We start from the raw sequence: 22,298 nt of genomic DNA, 5'->3' as shown, positions 1-22,298 counted from the left end.
GGCGTCGTGATCGTGATTCGCGCGATGTCCGCTTGCGGTAGCACCTCTGACGCTGAGAAGTTAGCGCGTCTCGATATCGCCGGGGAATATCGAGAGTCGGTATATCGCTGGTGCGGCTCTCGAGATTTATCGACGCGCTCGCGAATCGACGTTACCGTTCCTCTTTCCCACGCGAATGGCGGAACGCTCAGTATCGATGAAATGAAGGTAATTCGTTTAGATTATGCATACGCTTGAACAATGCCATGTTTCTGAATAATTCTAGTATAATTTTCGTGGTAACTTGTTCGCGTACCTGATAAATATTGAAGTATATCGAAAGATACGTACGATGCGTCCGATAAAAGGTTTTATTCTGGACACGCGCACGTTTGGGGTTAAACCCAGCCATTTTATTTTGAGTTTCACTTCTCTCGTACGGATGTCGTATAATGTTGTTTCGGTCGAAGTATCGAACAGATATATTTGGCGTTCGCTACGCGCTCGGAATACGGCTCTAAGAGCGGGAAAGCCGTCCGCGTCGGCTTCTCGATTTCGAAATATCGTACGTGCTCGCGTATGCGCGGATCGCTCGGCAGATGGCGACGCCGCTCGGCCGCTATATTGATCACGTTAGATTTTGTGAGGACGCACATTGATAAGATCTCGCGTATATTTTTCGATCGCACGCAATACTCTCGCACTACGTGTGACAATTGTTGCGAGTGCTTGTACACGCGCGACAAAATCCGCGACCGCGCGTGTGGTGCCCCGGCGTTACTACAGCGGCATCACGTATAAATCCTCCCTCGCCCATGACGTCACTCGCGAATTACACAAGCGTCATCGCTCAGTCTGTTGTGGAAAATTTCGTGGGATCCATGGTGGTAGCCGCGACGACGACGACGACTACGACCACGGTGACGAGGTGTGTTGCCTTTTGAACAACACCGGCAGCCTCTTTGTTGTTTGCATCGCGCTGATCCTGCGACACGGAATCGCGCGACACGAATCGCTTTGCAAAGTGAGCGCTCCACCGATTCTTCTCTCTTGTCTTTCTCTCTTCCTCTCTCTCTCTCTCTCTCTCTCTCTCTCTCTCTCTCTCTCTCTCTCTCTCTCTCTGTCTCTCTCTCTCTCTCACACACACACACACACACACACACACACACACACACACATATGTCCTCACTAGCATCATCATCGTCGTCATCGTCATTATCAGCATCGTCTTCGTCATCGTTATCATCGTCATTCTACGTCCGAAAATTGGACTCACGCGAAATCACGGGAAAGTTTTTCTGGACCAACACTGTCGTGTGCGTTGTTTGTTGTTACGTCGTGCATCTTATACACGCCAAACATCGTTAGCGTCGTTGAAGTTTGTGCTCCTCGACGGTACAACGATGTATCATCTTCCGTCGATACTTCGCACTTGTGTCATCGTGATTTTGTTATATTTGTCGAGAAAGTCTACGCGTTATTTACAACGTTTAACATTCACTAGCATTAGTTATTTTTGGATAAGAATTTTTTTCCTCGTACAATTTTCTTTCCCAATGCGCTTTCATTTATTGCCCAAAGCAAGAAATTGTTACTTGGCCAGAAATACTTATCCTTATAATCCATTTTTAACAGTTTAAGTATTGTTTCATCATTATGCTATTTACATCTGATATTTATATTTCTTTTTTACTATGATTTATATAACATCTATTAACTTTATTTGTACTTTATATTGCAGTTGAAGTTTACAAGAGAAGTTGTCCGGCTTGTCACAATGTCTATGCAACAGTTCTGTTTGCGGTGGAACAATCATCAACCAAATTTTATCTCAGTTTTCTCTAATTTGCTGAATAATGAGACTCTGGTGGATGTTACTCTTGCTGCTGAGGGCAGGCACCTTCAGGCCCATAAAGTTGTGCTATCAGCATGCAGCACATATTTTCAGTCACTGTTTACAGTAAATCCTTGTCAACATCCTATTGTTATACTTAAGGATATCAAGTTTTCGGACCTCAAAATTATGGTAGACTTCATGTATTATGGAGAAGTAAACATATCTCAAGATCAATTGCCATCTATTATAAAAGTAAGGAATACTTGTCTGATTACCAGTGATTAAATAATCTAGTTATATTGCATTATATAGATTTTTATGCATAATACTTTGTTTGATAGACGGCAGAAAGCTTAAAGATAAAAGGACTCGCAGAAATGCATACAGCGTCATTAACAAAATGGCCAAGTGGTAGCAGTGAAACAGGTGGTGGAGATCGTGGTGAATCTTGTTCACCTAGCCCATCTCCGTTATCTCCTTCATTCCGTAGAAAAAGGTTAAGAAAGTCTTCTACTGGTTCAACATCTGGTTCTGGTGATAAGCCTGAAGACATTAATGAAATAACATTAGTGGCCACTAATATCGTCAAACCCGAACCTTTAATTGTATCGCAAGAAAGTGGAGAAAATCTAAGGCGACCAGTGAACACTAGTACAGAATCTCAAGGCAGTATTGATGAAGATCAAATATCAATTGTAAGTAGATTTTGTGTGCAATATTTTATAATGTTTTAGATGTATCTCAATATTGTAACGATATTACGATTGTAAATGATATTTTAACTCATGTATACACATTTTAGATGAGTAATATGGAAAACAGTTCCACCAATACACCAGCCCAAAGTGATGGTTCTATTCAAGATGTGAGTCAACAGTCGGGAGGAAATATCGGACAAAGTCCTGTTTCTTCACAACCACCCGTTCACCAAGGTAAGATATTTTATAATTTACACTATTTTATAAACACACAAGTAGGTATCTTCATGAATACATTTAGTTATTTGGTTAGCATTATTTATTATAATGATTTAAAATATATATTTGACATGCGTACACTTAAATAAAATATATAAAATAGATAATAATATAAAAAATAGGTAAATATATAAAATAGATAATGTGTACATACATACTAGTAACGCAAATATTTCTATTTTTTTTTTTTTACATTGCATGTCTCATAATTACATACATGGTTATGATTTAAAAGTTCCTAATTCTAAAATCTAGATGCAAATATTTAAATATGTTTTTTTCTTTAAATACTATATGTTTTTTCCATTTTTCGTTTTTGTATAAGATTATAATTTGCCTATTTGTAACATGTTGCTTATCGTTGATACGTGTTTCAAATTGATATTAAAGATTTGAAAAAAACAAATTTAATTATATATATAAAATAAACATATAAATTGTAATGATATTAATTTATATCAAAGATATAAGAATATAAAGAGTTAGTACAAGCAATCATACATAAAACAATTTAGTGTATATATATGCAAAAATGATATCACTTCATATCGTATATATACTGAAATCGGAAGAGAAGGATTTTGCACTGTACTCATATACTTCATTAAAATGTATGGTGTTTAAATTTTTGTTTTTGCAAAATTCAGATTAAAAATAACAAAAGATACACCAAAATAGGATACATACATTGTATAGCAGGAATTTCTCTATTTTGACGAGATATAAATCGAATTATATTTCTTTTCTGATTATACAATAGATTAATAGATACAGTGTTAGTGATCTGGAAGATTATACTCGCGTTACGAGAGGTATGAAGAGAGTTCGAAGACATAATTTTTAATTTGATCAGATATGTTCCGTGCGAACGGCAGTAGGATTAAAAAATAAAAGAATTATGATAGTCATTAGCTATATTTTTAATATAATTTCTTAGTGAAGTATTTATACATTGTCAAAAGAAAAACGCGCGCAGAATGATTCTGTAACTTCGGAATTGCATGATACCTTCCCTTTAAGCAAATATCTCTGATAATTGTTATTATAAATTATGCATATTGATTGTGGTGGGTATTTATACTGCATGTCGACAAGCGATATTTACACACATTAAATGCTGGCACAGATGCGTTTAAATGTATTGCACAAGAAGAATCAACAGACGTTTGACATGAAAATAGAGCGAAATTTCAGGAATTGATATTTCAATAATGCGAATGTGCAAGAGAAAAAAGAGATTATTTCACTCATGAAAGATCACCATGGTACACAGATACATAGCACACAATGTATGATGCTGCCGAAAGGACAGCATATCGGATTTTTTACATTAACGAAGTGTGTATGTGTACCTCTTATACTCTGTCCAATAAATTACAATCAAACCGTACACATATTTAAATATTCCAAATAATGATGTGCTTAAAAATGTATCTGTGCCATGCCGCAACTCCATATTTAATAGATTCATTATCGTTTCTCCACAAATTTTATTTTTCGATATTTACAATTTTCTTTTGCTTACTTAGCTTAGTATTGTTTCCTCTATATATTATAGAATAAACTATATTTTGTTTTTTATATTAGACTACAATCATATATATATATATATATACTTATATATCTCGCTTTGTTTTATATTGAATAGATATACCAATATCGTTCGTTATTATTCATAAGCCGGTTATCGTTGGCCATAATATAATAGTATGAAAATTGTATTTCTGATTGAAGTTGAAATCGCAATGTGTCACATAGATGGATGATATATATTTATCACAGGAATATATCAATGATATTTTGCATGGAAGTTCCGCGATCGCATAGTCTTATGTCGATACAAATAAAAGCATAGAGATCAGAAACGCGAATGCCATCATATTTTCTCTTTCTCATCATTCATTTCATAGTACTTTGACGACATTACGCCCGATGTTAGTCTCTCTCTCTCTCTCTCTCTCTCTCTCTCTCTCTCTCTCTCTCTCTCTCTCTCTCTCTCTCTCTCTCTCTCTTTCTCTCTCTCTCTCTCTCTCTCTCTCTCTCTCTCTCTCTCTCTCTATCTATCTATCTATCTCTATCTATCTCTCTCTCTCTCTCTCTATCTCTCTCTCTCTCTCTCTCTCTCTCTCTCTCTCTCTCTCATCTAATCACACTTATCTTTGCCGTGAACGCAAAATATACTACCAGCGGGTTGATAATTCCTGTGCTCTGACCAACGATCAATCGGTCTGTTCTACAGGATTACAATGGACTATAATGGAGCACACATATCCACGTTTCGCTCTGTCCTCGTGTCAAACGAATCTGTCGATCCAAGCGTCATCGGCGTTTACGACGCCCGAAATAACGGCATCATCGACCATCAGCGAACAGTACTCTGGTACCAGCACGACTGGTTCCAGTTGCGCCTTGACGAACTATTCGAACTCCTCCACCCACGGGACGTTGCAGCATACGTCATCGGGCGGGCCTTCGCCATCGACGCAGTGCCCGAGCAACTGCCAGAGCCCTTGCGCCAGCCCGCAGACTGCAATTAAGAGGAAACGCTCGACTAATCCACAAGCGGACGAGAACTTTATACGTGCTCTCGATGCCGTGCGTTATGGCGGCATAGGCTTTTGTAAGGCCGCACGGATGTACGGCGTAAACAATCGGACACTCTGGCTCGAGTACAAAAAGCGCGGCTACCCGAACAATCGACCAAGTCTCAAGTCCCGCGTTAAGCAGGAGGTTAACTCCTCGCCACCGCCGGCGCCTCCGGCGCAACCCATAAACTCGCAGAGCCCGACGCCCATGGGTCCACCCACGACCCCGCACAGCACACACAACACACACAGCACGCACACTATGCTGACCAGTCACAGTCCCCATACGATGCTGAGCGGCTACATCGATAGTAGACACACGGACTATGCTTTACCGAGCACCACGATGCCGATCAATCTGCACGGCGTTAATTATAACGCTATGTGAACTGAATCCTACCCGGAAAGTCACTTGTATAGACGAGCTTGAAAAGTATTACTTCCCTTCTTCCTCTCTTCAACTTCCTGCCCTTCTACTATCCTCTCTATGGTGCGAAGGATTATTTAGTAATGAAGAATCGCAGGCGAATGTTACGATGTCGTTGTCGAGATTGCAAAATGTCGGATTATGTTCTTGGAACATTCTTCTTGTGTTCGGCTACACTCGTAGACCCGGTATGTTTCGATCTCGATGATAAAGTTGATGTATGTTTTGTATGTATATTGTACAGGATCTATCGGACGTCCCGCACTTTTTTCCCCGACTATGAAAGATTTTACGATTTTGTATGTATGTGTGTGTGCGTGTACGTGCGTGCGTAAGTTCAATCTTGTTTCTCATCGCGAAATCTTGTCAAAGATTATAACTAGTCTCGCCATCGTTTTAACGTGTAATATTATAAATCGATTTGACGACAAGCTTTCAAATTTTTTGAAACAATTTAGTGACTAGAACACTGGACCAAATTTCTCTTCGGAAAGAATTAGTTGCAAACTCTTCAAGTATTTATTTATTTATTATTATTATGTTAAGTAAACGGGAAAATGTTTATCCGAGAGAATATATATAAAGTATCATATTTGTAATATAGAAAAAATTGCGCGACCTTTGATACAGCCTGTACGTCACATGTTATTTTATCTAAACTAAATTTTATTTCTTTTTTTCTTTTTTATACGTGTTCCTTAATCAAATATTTTCGTCCTCGCATTTTCTTTTCTACTCGCAATTGAGTGACTTGAACTAAATGATGTTTACAATGTGATAAATAAGCGAACTTATATTTGGTGATCAAAGATTACATACATGCATAACGATGATGGTACTGACATGCTAAACATTCGCTCATTTCTGCTTGTCAGAAACTTTCGAGATATTCGTAAAAATATTGATAGTTGTGTTTAGTCCTTTCTTTATTATTATTTTTTTTTTGTTATATATTGTCGCAGCTATCTTGTTAGCGAAGATTTCAGTATAATCTAGAATTGGTGCAATTGCAGTGCTCCCCAACGATGAAAACTAGAACGTCGGGGGTACAGCACTGATAATAGTGATACTATACTGTTGCACTGATTGTAGCCTATCGTGTAATTCGTAATAACTTTTGTACATAATAGATAATGAGGGCGCAAAATTAGCTAGATATCTGCGTCGTCTTGTATTTGCACCCGCGTCGATACATTCTACGAGACTAATAATATGCACACACATACGTCCACACATATACACACATACACATGGAATAATCCAACAATACATGTATTACAAGAATTAATTGTTGCTTTGTTGATAAATATATGAGAACCGTCATAGACTTTTTTTTTTCTAGAATATGTTTTCCTCTATGCACGGGAGTTTATTTGACTTTTTTCGCTTTTTATTACGTTATATATATGTATACACATGGGAAATTAAGATATGTCTGTTATGTACATTATAGTAGTATTATTTCATCGTCGCTTCTTTTCAAGTATCCGCAAATTCCGTTTACCTCCCGTCCGTTTCTGTTAATAATCCGGAAAATTACATCAACGTAATACGTACGAATAACGTACGCGAAATAATGATACTAATGGACGCACACAATTATACTCGATGTAACTCAAATTTTCCAAAATTAATCCGAACTTTGTCGACTGAGTAGTTCCGTCGCTGTCGAAGTAAATTACGGATTCAACGTAAAATATGGTCAGAAAGCTTTAGATAGCGCGTTTTAAGTATACGAATATAATTATATATGTATGTACGAATATTATATTTTTATCGTGTAATATTTGCGCTTCTGTTACGTTTAATCGCAATGAAAGAGGTGATTAACTAATCCGATTTTATCGTGTATAACGGAAAGAAAGGATAATTGTTTTTGCGATTATCAAAGTGGAATACAAGTTTTATGATGTATAGCTGAAAAGTTTTTAATTTTACATTTACAGTTATAATATTTTATTTGTTGTACAGTTTATTGCATATATTCGACGAGTCGTCCCGAACACTAACGTAATGCATGTATTGAACACGCAAGAGACTCGAACATGCGCGAGAATCCCTAAAGAAATATTTTGATTGTACTTTTCATCTTCATTCATTTCTGTGTACATTGAGGAACCTTCCGTTATAGGTTATAGAATGAAGATGAATTAGCTTCTTACGAAGATCGAAAACAGAAGTATATATATATACACATATATATATATTTATATATATATATATATATATATATTATATATATATATATTATATATATATATATATATATATATATATATATTTGAATGGTTTAAAATTAGAGATTAGTCTTTAACAATAAAATAGTCGTTAATTGCACTGTTAAGAAGCATTTATACCCCTTATATAAACGATTAAGAAGTAATTCTGAAGGAATAAAAATTATTCTAACAGTTTGCAACAGAATGGGAGTCCTGTTTCGCCGATTTCCCTCATTGATCTCTCCTCTGTGAAACGAATGGTCGACTTTATCCAGAGTTATGAAATTGATTCTGTGTGTTAGCCGGCGAATATAATTATTTATTTCATGAAGAAAGAAGCAATTATATGAGCATTGATTGTTCTTATTATAAATAATTTGTCTGTAATCGTCCACTAATCGATACGATCGTCGATCTGCTTCGCTTAATGACCCTCATTAATGTAACAACTATTTTCGAAACGCGAGATCGCTAACACTGTATATCCAAGTCGTAATCACTCAATATATAAAACATCAATCTGTTATGCGATATGAAGATTAATATTTCATATATTTGCAGATGATTTGCAATATATATGCAACACTACAGCGATCCGACTCCGACGCACTCCTATCTAAAGTCAATCTATTATTATAGCTCTTCATTGCAAGCAGACGCCGGTGAAGAGGGCACGACTATTAATGCGACAGCCACGGGTAAAGAAAGAGCCGAGTCATCTGTCGCCAGATAGCGAGACGACGACGGGCTCGCCGCACATCGTCTCGTCCTCGGTTCACGTGGCTACGCCGACCTTGAATCTTCCTCAGACCTCGAGGAACTGGGAGGAGTCGCGTATATCACCGCCGCCGCACACCATGCTGGTCAATCAGAACCTGTTGACAGTATCGACGTCGACGAATTTGTTAACGGTGCCTCAGCCATCCTACTTGACGAAACAGCACTCGCATCCATTGCTCACTAGTCAACACCAGAGCACATCCGGAAATTACTGGATACACCGACAGCACTCGAATCCAGAGTTCCCCGGCAGGACCACGAGCCCCTCGATAGTGGTCGAGCCGGCACCCATCGTCAAAACAGAGGAAGAGGGATGCGAAGACGCACCAACTACTCCCGTTTCCGAGCCAGGTGGCAGCGGCACATCCGCGGGAGGTAGTGGCGGAGGATTGAGGGTCAAGACGACAGAGTTGCGGCGAAGCTCATCGTCACCTCAGGTAAAAATTGATCTGTGTCTGAATGTGAATCAACAATTGGGATTTGACGAATCGACCGATTTCAATCTTAACGCTCTTTTGTCTCATTTGATCAAGTTACAATCTTCAATTTTCAACACCTAGTTCGATAAAGATTTTGTTGTATCGAATATAAAAATAACGAATGAAAGACGAAAAAGAATTTTTCGCCTAAGCTTGTGTGTGTATTAGTGTAATAGTGAATTTAACGTGATTTCTCCCGTTTTCGTAGACCAGCAGCAGCAGAGAGCCACGTGAGAGCACCGGTGACCAACGCTTAGGTCACTGTCCGGTGTTGCGCGAGGGACCCGCCTTGGGCTGCAATCATTGCTGGAACACAATAGACGCCCACGGCAGAATACTCCGCAGGAAGACCAAGTATCATTGTCCCGAATGTCAAATCAATCTATGCATCGTGCCGTGCTTTCAAGAATATCACGAGCAACAACGTGACCTGATTTCCAAACTGAAGCCCTTACCGAAAACCAGCTCCGTCTAATTTCCTTATTTATTACGTATCACGTACGTATTACCTCCTCCTCCCTTACCTGCATACTTTGTTTTTATAGATGATTGTTATTCGGACGATTACATGTTAGCACGCGCTTTAGGTGTCCGAGGACTGTCGCGCGGTGACGATGACGCGGACCAACCAAGCCGATCATCCGGTGTATGTGTGTTTATGTACACGCGATGTTCACTTCTCTCTGTCTCTCTCGTACCATGATTGATGTGAGTCATCGAATTTGTATCAACACAAAGGGACCTCTCTCATGATGTTTTCGTATATTTTCGTAATATACACGCGTATACCGCGATGCAACGCGTCGTTGTTGGAGCGGATGAAATTATTCGTGGTCGCATTGCGAGCAGACGACAATGTGACGCGATTCCTTCTTCGGGATAGTTCGAGGAAGACGCGTTCGAGGAAGGAGTTGAATCACCGGGAATAAAACGATGAAAGGTAAATACGAGTAATATATAGTCGCGCGGTGTTCTGCGTCATACGCGTATTGGCGTTTTGCTTTGCATCATATGCGACTCACTCTCTGACGCGTATTTCCGTTATTTTACCGTCATTGAAAGATTTTAGTGTCGACGACGTCACTGAAATAATTATTTGATGGTATCTGACGTAACGAGCAATTAACGATTATTCAAGTAAAGATAAATAATTTAACGTAGCACACAGTGTAGCTTGTATGAAGTATTTAAGAATAAAACGCTATCTGTAATTATTATTAATTTATAATTTACTTTTCTAAGATCTTTTTTATAACATCGATATTTATAATTGTTGAAAGCATTGGATTTTTCTACCACTTGGTAGGAAATTTTTCAGTGATGTCGTCACTTATAAATATTTTGATATTTTGTTTTTTTTTTAATTATATATTTTGTTAGCTTCTTAAACTTTTTCGTGAAATTATATAGGAAAATAATGTCAATAGACATTAGGAGATTAGTGAGATTTCGATATGTTATCTGATTTTATAAAATTCATGACAAAAGCATCGAGAACAAACGTAAGACAAAACTCATTCCTTTGAAAAAGAAAGAAAAACGTTTAGATTATCGTCATACAGTGATTCTTTATAAACATTATTTTCGAAAGGCTCTTTATTCTCATATCAGTATATTTCTGTTATATTTTCGTCGCGATCAATGTCGGTGTCAAATTAAGTCTTCGCCGCACGAAAATACGAAGTCATTTTCGAATGTATCTCTCTCATTCAGGTGAATTCGCGCAATTAATACGTAATTTTCTGAAACTCCAATCACTTTACCGTAGAAATTGCGCAGCTGTGCGCGCGTTATCGCGCGATTTAACGTATTCAATATTTCCGGAATTGTTTTTCTCCCATCTTTCGTCTCGATCACATTATGTCCGCATAATCTCGATGGAACCCTTCCATACTGTGTCTGTCCCATCCCCACTCTCCCTCTCGTTCTTTCTTTCTTTCTTTCTTTCTCTCTCGTATACGAAAGCATTGAGATAATAATTTTTCTCGGTGGCGACATCGCAAACACTAATTTTGGAGGCCATGAATCGCGAAACGCAATTGCACCCGAAAAAAATAGGAAAAAAAAAGAGAAGGAGTGGGCGCGGTGGCCGGCGAAACGAGAGCCCGCGCACGTGCAACGATCGAATTCGGTGTTACCCTTATAAATCACTTCCTACCATTCACGGCTCTCCCTATTGCCACCTGTAACGGCGCTCCCCGCCGTTAATGCGTCCACGTAAATTTGTCGCTGTTCGCATTGCGATCAATCGAACGTGGGACATTCCCTCTTTCTTTTTATCAACCCCTTTTCCCTTATCACTTTTCCTCTTTCTTCCTCTTATCTTAATAAGAGAATTTCGGCATGAAAGAAAAAGAATAAAGTACAAGCAAAAGACTCGCTGCGGCGTGTATGCGTTGTTCCTCTACTTCAAATATATTCCTTGACAAGCTTGACGAGTGAAAGAAAATGAAAAAAAATATGTTGAAGAGAGGAGAGACTTGATAATGCTGTGCGTATTTTTACGAATACGACATTCGTCCGATCGCCTCGAGCTTTTTTCTTTTAATTCGACGCATTTCTCCGCCTTCTCGCAGCAGTTTGCAACTTTTAATTAAAAGAAAAAACGTCTAGTTTTCGAATATTTCTCTTGCTTGAATTGACATTTAATCGAGCTTAAATCTTTCAACGAGAGCGTCGCAGAATTTTCACAAAGTCCTTGGTTTGTACTGCACTATTGTAGTAGTACCGTATTACTATTGTAGTAGTACTGTACTACTGCTGTAAATTTTTGTTTACTGATTCGCTCGATGATCACTCTTTGAAATTCACATCGCTTGTCTTCGGACAAGTCTTTATTGAGACTTCTCGACGGCTATTTTATTTTTTAGTGTGTCTCATGTGCATTTATGTGGTCGCTTGACCAGTCACGTCGAGTCAAGTCGAGACACATCGTGAACGACGTGGAACGACGTGGAACGACGACGAAGGTGACCGAGGAGACTTTTCTCCTCTTCGGCGAATCGTAGGAACCGATATCCGGATCAGGCCGGCATTCTTTCCGGCCTGATTTCGATAAATCACGATATGTCGCCAGGCGAGAACTCTCCTCCTCCCGCCCTGGTCGCGACCTGCGTTTTACCCCCTTGACATTTCCTCGCGAACGGCACCGAACACGTTCGCGCACTTTATATATGTAAAGTGTTAAAAATGTAGAAGAAAAAAGAACAAAAAAAAGAAGGAAGAAAAAGAAGAAGTACGTGCAATATATTTTTCTCGGCATTACAGATGTACTATACGCAAGCGTTGTATCGATTAATCATATTTTATGTAAAATCTAGCCTGAGATTCATAAGTTAAAAATAAAATAATATAAGATCACACACCGATCGATCCTCAACTCCCTTTTTCGTCCATGACGGAAGGTTGTCCTCTTCTCGTCCTTGCATTCACTGAAAATGACTTGACTGAGAATGATTTTCATTTGAACATAAAAATCCTCGGAATACATTCTTACCTCTCGTACAACGAACGGTGAATGAATACATCTTTCCAGTTTCAAAAATTCTCTTTGTCTTATACGAGTCACAAAAAAGAAGCTATTTCATCTTGGGAACAAAACTCAAACAAGCATATTTGTCATTCGTTATGTATCCAAAATATCAGCCCTTCAAGAGCGTTTCAAGAGGTCAACGCGATAGATCACGGATAGCTCGATGACGAGGATAACGGAGAACGTCATTGCCACACAAGGAGGCGCCCCCGGAGGCGAGTTTTCTCCCCCCATCCGAGCGAATCTTCATTCGCAATAAATCCGCGCGAAGGCCGACTTTTTCTCCGACCGCTCGCCCTCGTCGTCGTCGTCGTGGCACAACGCAAGCGTCCGCGAATATGGGGTCAGCCGTTTCTTCTGCACGCAAGCTGACGCCACGGCCGCCGCTGCCACCGTCGACGTCGTCGTCGTCGTCGTCGTCGTCGTCGTCGTCGTCGTCGTCGTCGTCGTCGTCGTCGTCGTCGTAGCGTGGTAGTAACCCCTCGCGCGGTATAACGCGCGACGGAAGAGAGGAGTCGTCATCTTGGATCCCCAAAAGCCACGGGCGATATTGTACGCGCAGCCGGTGCCCCGTCGACAGCTGGACCCCTCGTCTGCTCCGCGCCACGAGGAGAAACGAAAAGTCACGGAGCGCTCCGGATTAATCGCCAGCAACCCCCGATACGGACGGACGCTCGGCTTGGTTGGGCTCGGTTGGCCTCGTGCGACCACCCGTGGGTGGTCGATCTCGTTAAGGGCGAACGGGCATTAAGCGGATGCGATCCGCGCCAAACTCTCAGCGCGGACATCACGTCGTCGCTCGCGCGCGACCGGATACGCTTTTCGCAATTCGGAGGCCCCGTTTGTTTTTTTTTCACCGACGAGACGAAATGCGTTTTCCTTTTCGTCTACATCCTTTTATATCGTTTATTCGTATCTTATATTTTTATACTTGCATTTTATATTTTTACTTGTATTTTTTTACCGGTTATCATCTTGATAATTTTATCAGAAATCTTCATCAGAGATACTCTGACAGGAGATAGGAATGACGGACGTATTCTCCAAAGTTCTTCGAGTGAAAGTCGCTCGGAAAGTAGAACGACCGCCGAGTCATTCGAATTTGAATGACTGTTCATTTGTACAGAGCGAATTCTTGGATCGCCAAGTGAATATTCTGATTCGTAATTGAGAAGCGAATCTGATCGTTACAGAAACAAATTCACTCGAATTTGTTTCACTCCCGCTCGTCCCGAGCGCCGGTGTTTTCATCGTCGTCACGATTGAAAATTTCCGGGGAAATTTTATTCTAAGAAATTTAAAAAATCCTCTCACAGGACCCTGAATCACAGCCATGTCGATCGTGTTTTTTTAAATTCACGGTAAAGGCTTGATATATTACTATGTACATATATTTCTCTTTCTTTCGAATTCCGATTAATCGCTGATCAAAGCTAGCTTATTCGTGATTATATATTCGTAGCCACAAGCGAAGCTGACCTAAATTAGAAAGAAATGAATGTTAATCTATATCTGTAGCGTATCGCGCACCTCGCTGTCAAAAGCAACGGTCAAGCGAAAGCGAAAGCTCGCAGGTCGATAGGGCAGGCCGAAGTAAAAGTGTGCGGTCATGCCGAACTCTCTGTAACGTTCTCCCCGTCGTGGAATAATAATCGGAACGAATAACGAAATGAACAAATTTTCGTGACTTCACGCGGAACTCCGCGATTGGACACACGGTACCTGTACGCGAGGCACCTCTTTTCTCACGGTATATGACGAAGTGAGCCGCGTCGCTCCTTGTTTACGCGAGACGCGAATCGCAAAGTTCGCTAGCGCGAGCGACTGTTTGAGAGGATCGCGCAGAAATTACTTAATGCCTTTTTAAGTCACATTTAATTCTCCCTATTCCCTGCGTGTAATCGCATTATACGGCTCGTGCTTTGCTCCCCCTTCTTCCTCTCATTCCCCTTGCTTGCATCGTTTTGTTCCTCCGTCTACGCGGGGCAGAAACTCGCGATATCGCATTGTGACGTGATGCACCGTGGAGCCTGTATTCGCGAAAGCGTCGGATGGAAATAAATGCGGCGTCGTTGATTTATCGTGCGCACGCAAGATAAAGAGAGAGAGAGAGAGAGAGAGAGAGAGAGAGAGGGAGAGAGAGAGAGAGAGAGAGAAATAACTCGTATAAAAATAACGTAAAATTAAATGCTACTGTCTCTCTCTCTCTCTCTCTCGGCGGAAAGAGAAACAGAGCGCTATAAAGGGACGGAGACAATAAAGGACGAGTAAGAGGCGCACGATGAAGATATAAGTAATTTGTCGGAATTATACGCGAGTATTCGTTTGAGAGCGCAAATAATAAATAAGAGGTAGGCTCTGAGCGACAATTATGTCGACGGTAGCAATTAGCAGGTCCACCTGTAAACCAGAGGGTGTCTCGTTACGGCGCTATGGAGTAGAGAAATATCACGCGCCGCGAAGTGCTCTTTATTTGCAAGGGAACAATAATGCAAAGTGTTACCGCGGTGTTACACGCGTGATGAATGTAAATTACGAATTTGAACAATAGCAGGCTTCTCAAAACACGATGAACTTTCATCATTATTGCTCATATGTTTTCGTGCAATATTATAATATGTCATTTAACGCAAGTCGAGAGAAAGTGAAGAACACTCATCTTGAACATGGACGCCAGAATTGATAAAAAAAGCAGAAGCAGGAAAAACTTCGGCTTACCTTGAGAGTCGTCACAATGACGACGATGAAGCGTCTAATAGGTCAGTCGAGGCTGTCCTCTCGCATAACGGGGAGTAACAAATCTCGTCACGTAGGTGGAATAGCGTGCAACGACGGTAAAGAAAGGCGTAGTGGAGCGCGAATTGCAGCAGCGAGGACGAGATCATGAATAAATGTTATCCCTTATAAAGGACACTTAATTTACGCGAAACATTAACATTGAATGAACTTTATCTGTATTCGGAAGTTCGGGCCAAGTTAGCGTTTAAGTAAGATAAAGTTAAAGGTTATTGTTCGAAGAACAGTAAAAGAGGTTTCGTCGACGGCGAAGCCATGCGAGTCTTCTGCCAGCCCCGCCCTCGGCGCCTTTGATATTCCACCCCCGATCGGCTGACATGCGCTCTGAGGATATTTGATAAGGGTGCTCAACCGTCCGTCTATCCGGACTCGCTGATCGCATGAGATTGTGCATGCATATGCATGGAATCGATAAAGGATACACACTTTGGGATCTCGAGATCACTGATCCGCGATCTATGATATTCCCGAATACGATCGGCGGCGCTTCTAATCGCTAAACCAGCGATACTACGCATTGTAGAAGAAAGTCGCAGACCTCTCGTCTGCAACTTGAAATTTAACCGAGGTATCTTTGTCCCTCCGTGGACAAAATTATATTCCGTTCGTCGAGGAAGACTCGATGAAGAAAACAATCAAGATTATTTCCCGTTTCAGCGGGCGGGAAATTTCAAGAAGTACACGACAGACAAATTCATGTAATGCAATTATCATTGCAGTAATCGCAAAAAGAGAACTTCACGAATATCAGTTTCTTCTTACTTCGTTATTCTTTGCTCTCCTTTGACCGACGTGGGTGCGCTTTTGCATGTTCAAAGGTGCGCCCGAAAAACTGGCACACGAACGCACTATCGACTGGAAAAGACAACAGATTTGCCTGAGATTTAATTTACACGTAGCCGCGTCGGCCGCGCGTGTCTTCTTTCGTCCGGATGTCCGTGCGAACGATATCGGAAACGGAGTATAGCGCGCGCGCGCGCGCGAGAGAGAGAGAGAGAGAGAGAGAGAGAGAGAGAGAGAGAGAGAGAGAGAGAGAGAGAGAGAGCGCGGTGGACACCGTCGATGCCGGTGCCGCGACGAAATTGCGGGCGATAAGTCATGCGGTAATATCTCCGCGAGTCAATAAATCAATTGCCCGTAGCTCTTTGAGCTGGACATTAGGAATCTCCGAAGCGCCATGTGGACACAGCTGACAAGTCCGCGGCGATTACCCTCGCAGTACTAACCCGCTATTACACAGTTTTAATATTGACATTACTATCGATTAGGCCGTACCGGCCCGTCAAATCCGTGTACACCACGTCTACACGTCCGTGTGTGCACGTGCTCGTATTTCCGTCGTCGTACCGCACGTCTCCGTAGCGTGATTAATGTCGAAGCGAACTCTTCTCTCTATCTCTATCTCTATCTCTCTCTCTCTCTCTCTCTCTCTCTCTCTCTCTCTCTCTCTCTCTCTCTCTCTCATCGAGAGAGAACGGCGAGTTCGGGACGATCGATTCGAATATACGGTCGATGAGGACGACACCGCGGAATAAGCGGACGTAATAATCGTTATCACGCGTTCATCGTGCTGCTTCGTTATCATCACGTTGGTCTGCAAAATCTCGCAAAACGTTTACTTCCATCTCGTTTTTTATTTTTTTCCTCGTCGAACGTACGACGACGGATCGAAGCGGGTACTCGTATTCGGACTTGTCGCGCTATTAGAATTAGCGTTAGATGCGCCGCTGACGCGAACAGGAACATTAGACGTCATCGTCACCCTTTGCTCTCTTCTTCGAGGAGATAGAGAGAGAGAGAGAGAGAGAGAGAGAGAGAGAGAGAGAGAGAGAGAGAGAGAGAGACGCACACCGGGGCCCGTGTTATAACGCATCGTCGAGCCTATAGAAATAAATCCTACTCTCACGGATTCTATACAATACGTATGGCGCGTTCTTCGCACGAGTGATCTGCCATTACTGCCATTCACGCAGGAGGCCTCTCTGTGTTTGACCACAAACTGTTTTAATCCCACTGTTACTCCTATTTGCGTTTTCAAATCGTCGAGCGGCCGTATGCGTACGCGTATGCACGCGAAAACGCACGCTCGTTATGTGTGTATTTATGCCGGTGAGAGGCAATTGCCTGATCAATTGGCCGGGAAATACTTTTTTAAATTGTAGCGGCGGCACGGACGTCACGCTCACACGTACGCACACGTATGTACGTACAGAAAACCGCGTGAAAAATTTATATTTCACGGATATAAAGTTGCATCTGAAGTTTCACCCCTCTCCTCTCTCTAAAATTTCGAGAATCGTTTGAGCGTTTCGCCGATGAAATATCAATATTAAAGAAAAAAACATACCAAAACTAAATGTACTACCAAAACAAAATGTACTACAACAAAATATAACAACACAAAAGCACTAAGACGAAAAGTATAAAAAAAAAAAAAGTATCAAAACAAAAAGTACCAAAATAAATAGTATATGTGGATTTAAAAAAGCGCAAATGTTTCATTAATTTTGTGAAAAAAAATGCGATCAATATAATTAACCAAGTACATAATAAACCAAGTACATAATTAAAAAGTACATAATTTTGTTTATTGCCAAAGTCTCGCAAACGTTTCTGAACGATATGTGCTACATAGTATGCTTTTACGAAGTATGCCGTAATTTATTATATATTTATTATATTATATTTATTATACTTACTTATTATATTTTATTATTATATTTTTATTAAACGGTGAAATATCTAGATAAGATACTGAGGAAAAACTTAATATCGAGATCAAAAACTCGACATGCCCTGAGCGTTGAAATGTGTAATATTTAAATATATTATTTTTCATTATAAATGTTTAGAGTGCTACGAATGACTTTATGAACAGTATTGAAAATATGTATTGAAAACACTAAAAAAAATATACATATATATATATATATTTGCTATGGTAAAATTTATGTTAATTTTTTGTTTCGATGATTCAAGTTCGTATGATCGCCGTAAAATTAAATTTTCTATATGATGTAATAACTATTATATCTTTACATGAGTTTTAAGTTTCATATCAGTTTTCATATGAACTTTAACATTTTTCTGTATGTTGCTTCTCTCATTCCATAGTTTAGAACGTAAATTGTGTGTGTGTGGTTATATATTTGTATATATTTTATATTGTATATATTTTTGTATATATATGTGTGTACATTTCAACGCTCAGGGCACGCCGAGTTTTTGATCTCGGTGTTAAATTTTTCCTTCGTATCTTTTGTATAATATCCATCTGTTATGCTTTCACCATTGTGGAAAATTGCACTAATGATTTTATATATCTGTGCCTATACGTAACTTTAATGTAGATACACCTTTAATTTGTAAATTTGTAATTTTAAACGTTTTTTATCACTAGTTTTAAATATACACAGTTTAAAAATGAAAATATTTTTCGTTAAAATTGAACTACCACGGTCGCTTTTGTTTCATATGTATTCGGCGTCGCGCCGCGACCGCGGCGCTTGATTTATCCGTTCATCCTTCGCAAGTTACATTCATCGTGACAAGCTTTCGCACGTTAGATTCGCTAATGATATCCAGTTCTCGGTTTCGCGTTTCGCGACTCATCCCTGAGAAGAAATTCTTCCTCAGGGCTCAATGAAATATTCATTTCTCCGGCCGAAGGCCATTTATCGCAATTATCATCCACGAGGAGATTTGATCGCAATTATTTTTGCGCCACGGCGCTACGACGGACTGAATTTTTCCCGGCCGAAATTTCGCCGGGTCCGATGTCTCTAAGTGTCCTTACGATCTTTGCTTTACCCAATATCTTCTTGCCTCCGCGCGCGCTCACCAGGTCCTTCTACTGCGACGTTTAGCTTTCCTGGTGGGGGTACTTTTATTAAAACTCCCGTCAATAGTGCGGTGAGGAGGAGCAGGGAGACTCCTACTACAGGACGACGAGGCTTGCGCTTTATACAATGCTACAGCACAGCCTAGAGCCCAAGGACCGAAAGAGATTCGCGGAAATATTCGCGCGCGCGTCTCTCTTTTTCTCTCTCTCTCTCTCTCTCTTTCTCTTTCTCTTTCTCTTTCTCTCTCTCCCTCTCTCTTTCTCTCTCTCTCGCAATTTTCCTGCGAATTTTTTCGCTTGCGCTCCTCCTCGTCGCGCTCGACACTTTGCGCTCGACTGTATTTATCCCCGCGAAAATGAGCGACGCCCGATGCGATCAGTCGCACGAATTAATCGTCCGTGTCCGGTAAATTAGGACGAACGAGATTCTTTTCTTTTCTCTGTTCTTTTCTCCAAAGAAAAATCTTGGGAAAGAAACGGTGAATTCTTCTTCTTTTAGCCTTTTTTATAACATACTAGGATAACACGCCGTGACAGTTTAATGAGAATTTTTACGATTCTCCACACGGGGGATAAAGTATAAAAAGTTGAGCTTCTCTCTTTAAGCGTCTCTTGTTGATACTTATGTATCAAAATTTTGTTACCGCACCCGCAACGATACACGTCAAACGAAATACTTTCGAATGTAATTCTTCTCTTCTTACGATAATCTCATTTAGCACTTGCGAAAATCTACATCGCGACGAAGGTATTATTAAAAGTCGTGTGTGTGCGTCATTTCACGTTCCGTTTCTGCATTATGAAATAACCTCCGGTGACGAACGAAGACGGCGGATGTATATCTTATATACGCCTCCCTCTTTTTCTCTCTTTCTCTCTCTCTCTCTCTCTCTCTCTCTCTCTCTCTCTCTCTCTCTCTCTCTCTCTCTCTCTCTCTCTCTCTCTCTCTCTCTCTCTTTCCGCCTTCCTTCTCTGGTTTTTAATTAAAGTTTGTAGGATACTCGAAGGGATAAAAGCTCAGACGTTGATCCTCTTACACATCGGCTGACATTGCGCTCGAGAGAACCGAGATACTGCTCCCGTAGTTTATCCCACGCGTTAACTGCTTTTTAAGCAAACCCGCTCGTTCGCGGAAACTAGGGAAAAGGCTATTCTTATCCGAACCAGGTTCTTCATTGACGTAGTCGGATGACGCGTGACGAAGAAGAAAACACCGGTCGAACTCGAAATGACGGACGATTGCGATATAGCCATCTTTTCATAGTTGAAATACAGAACGAACAGAACGTAAACTTGACACATTCGATATCTGTGAAAATGACAAATGTCGCTTACGATTGTACATTAGAAATACCCGAGAGTGATTTTATTTGCGGCAGAGAATGCTGCAAGAAGCGGACGCGTTTGTCTCAGCGGAATGATCCGATTTCCGATTCGCGTCTCCTCGCCGCAGTAGTCTAATTTTATAAATGAAACATTTAATAAGCGAATCGTACGTTCGTGGGTTTACTTTAAATTCCTCATCGTCGGCTCGCGCGCGCTTTCATATCCCGCGTCATCTTAGGGTGGAATCAACGAGAGCTTTCGCGGTCGTATTATACGAACGGATAAATTTCGCGGCCGCCGTCTTTCTCTTTCTCTCTCTCTCTCTCTCTCTCTCTCTCTCTCTCTCTCTCTCTCTCTCTCTCTCTCTCTCTCTCTCTCTCTCTCTCTCGCAATCTCCCGAGAAAGCTGCGCGTGAACGTGCGAAACGCCGTCTTTCGAACAGGTGCGAGGAGTCTGCCGATTCCTCGTGGTGAATCCATTCTCCCTCTCTCTCTCTCTCTCTCTCTCTCTCTCTCTCTCTCTCTCTCTCTCTCTCTCTCTCTCTCTCTCTCTCTCTCTCTCTCTCTCTCTCTCTCTCTTCCTTCCTTTCTCGACTTCTGCCGGCAAACTGATTAAAATTTACCCCGTATCTACCCGACGCCTTAATAATACGGTTGCCAGACGAATGTGGCGGATAAATATCGCACGCTTCCTCAGAATTCCTAAGAATCTACGTACACAAAAGGAGAGCCGGAGGCGTACACGTGACCGACCACCGTGGACCTCACGCATGCCCTGTTTAATACCACAGCTTGACGGCTTGGTTGGTATGTGGGGGGAGTAGGTAGGTATATTGGCGCCTGCCGTTAAGCTCATGTTGATCCCTTGTACCAAGCTAGAGCCCCTTTATCCGTAGCGATTTGGAGCGTAGATAAAGGCAGCCATGTTGCCTGGCACCAGCGACAGCGCTTTTGCGAATAAAAATTGACGGACGTTCGAACGATCGATCGATCGCGTCGAAGACAGTCCTCTAATTGTTATTGTTTCCTCTCAATACGCGCGATGCCGTGTTGATTGATTTACTTATTCCGGTACCTTCTCTCTCTCTCTCTCTCTCTCTCTCTCTCTCTCTTTTTTTTTCTGTTTTTTCGTTACCTTGCAGAATCTCTCCTCACTCGTCGTTTATCTTCGTTTGAGAGCGTCCTGTCGAAGCTCTTCTCTTCTTTGTCGTTTTATGGTTAGCAAAACGCGCATCGATTTGGCAAGGGGGGAGGGAGAGAGAGACTTCACTTTTCGAATGGGGCGTAGATAAATTGTCTTGTGATGCATTTATTAGTTTGCAACAACAAGAAACTCGAGCAGATGTCGGTGTTTGGAAATGATAACGACGATAATCGACGATATTTTTCATCTCCTGAGAACAGAGGGCTGTCCACACATCGTTATCACTTCTAGCACCTATGAGAACGTAAGATACGAAAGCGCGGTGATGCTAATTAAACCAGGGCGCTCCCCGATAGCGCGATGATACAGCTTGTCAA

At 41.1% G+C, this 22,298-nt stretch overlaps 1 protein-coding gene across 8 annotated transcripts; it reads left to right on the top strand.

Moving 5' to 3' along the window:
- The first annotated feature begins 12 nt into the window (after positions 1-12).
- On the top strand, positions 13-10,516 carry BtbVII (BTB-protein-VII). Of its 8 annotated transcripts, none has more exons than XM_011143192.3 (7): positions 13-207; positions 1,721-2,068; positions 2,158-2,511; positions 2,619-2,748; positions 8,664-9,241; positions 9,492-9,781; positions 9,871-10,516. In XM_011143192.3, exons 1-6 carry the CDS (start codon positions 25-27, stop codon positions 9,756-9,758), a joined length of 1,860 nt encoding a protein of 619 aa, XP_011141494.2. In that variant the 5' UTR covers positions 13-24; the 3' UTR covers positions 9,759-9,781; positions 9,871-10,516. The 8 variants fall into 8 exon arrangements, with proteins under 8 accessions (XP_011141494.2, XP_011141493.2, XP_011141500.2 ...); XM_019841984.2 differs by adding an exon at positions 834-1,003 and having other exon boundaries at positions 87-207; positions 9,492-10,516; XM_011143191.3 differs by having other exon boundaries at positions 9,492-10,516.
- Positions 10,517-22,298: the final 11,782 nt, after the last annotated feature.

This window comes from Harpegnathos saltator, unplaced genomic scaffold (genome assembly GCF_003227715.2).
Source record: "Harpegnathos saltator strain DR-91 unplaced genomic scaffold, Hsal_v8.6 scaffold33, whole genome shotgun sequence".
NCBI classification, from domain to species: domain Eukaryota; kingdom Metazoa; phylum Arthropoda; class Insecta; order Hymenoptera; family Formicidae; genus Harpegnathos; species Harpegnathos saltator.
Note: the sequence above shows the minus strand (reverse complement) of the source record. Positions and strands in the feature narration are given on the sequence as shown.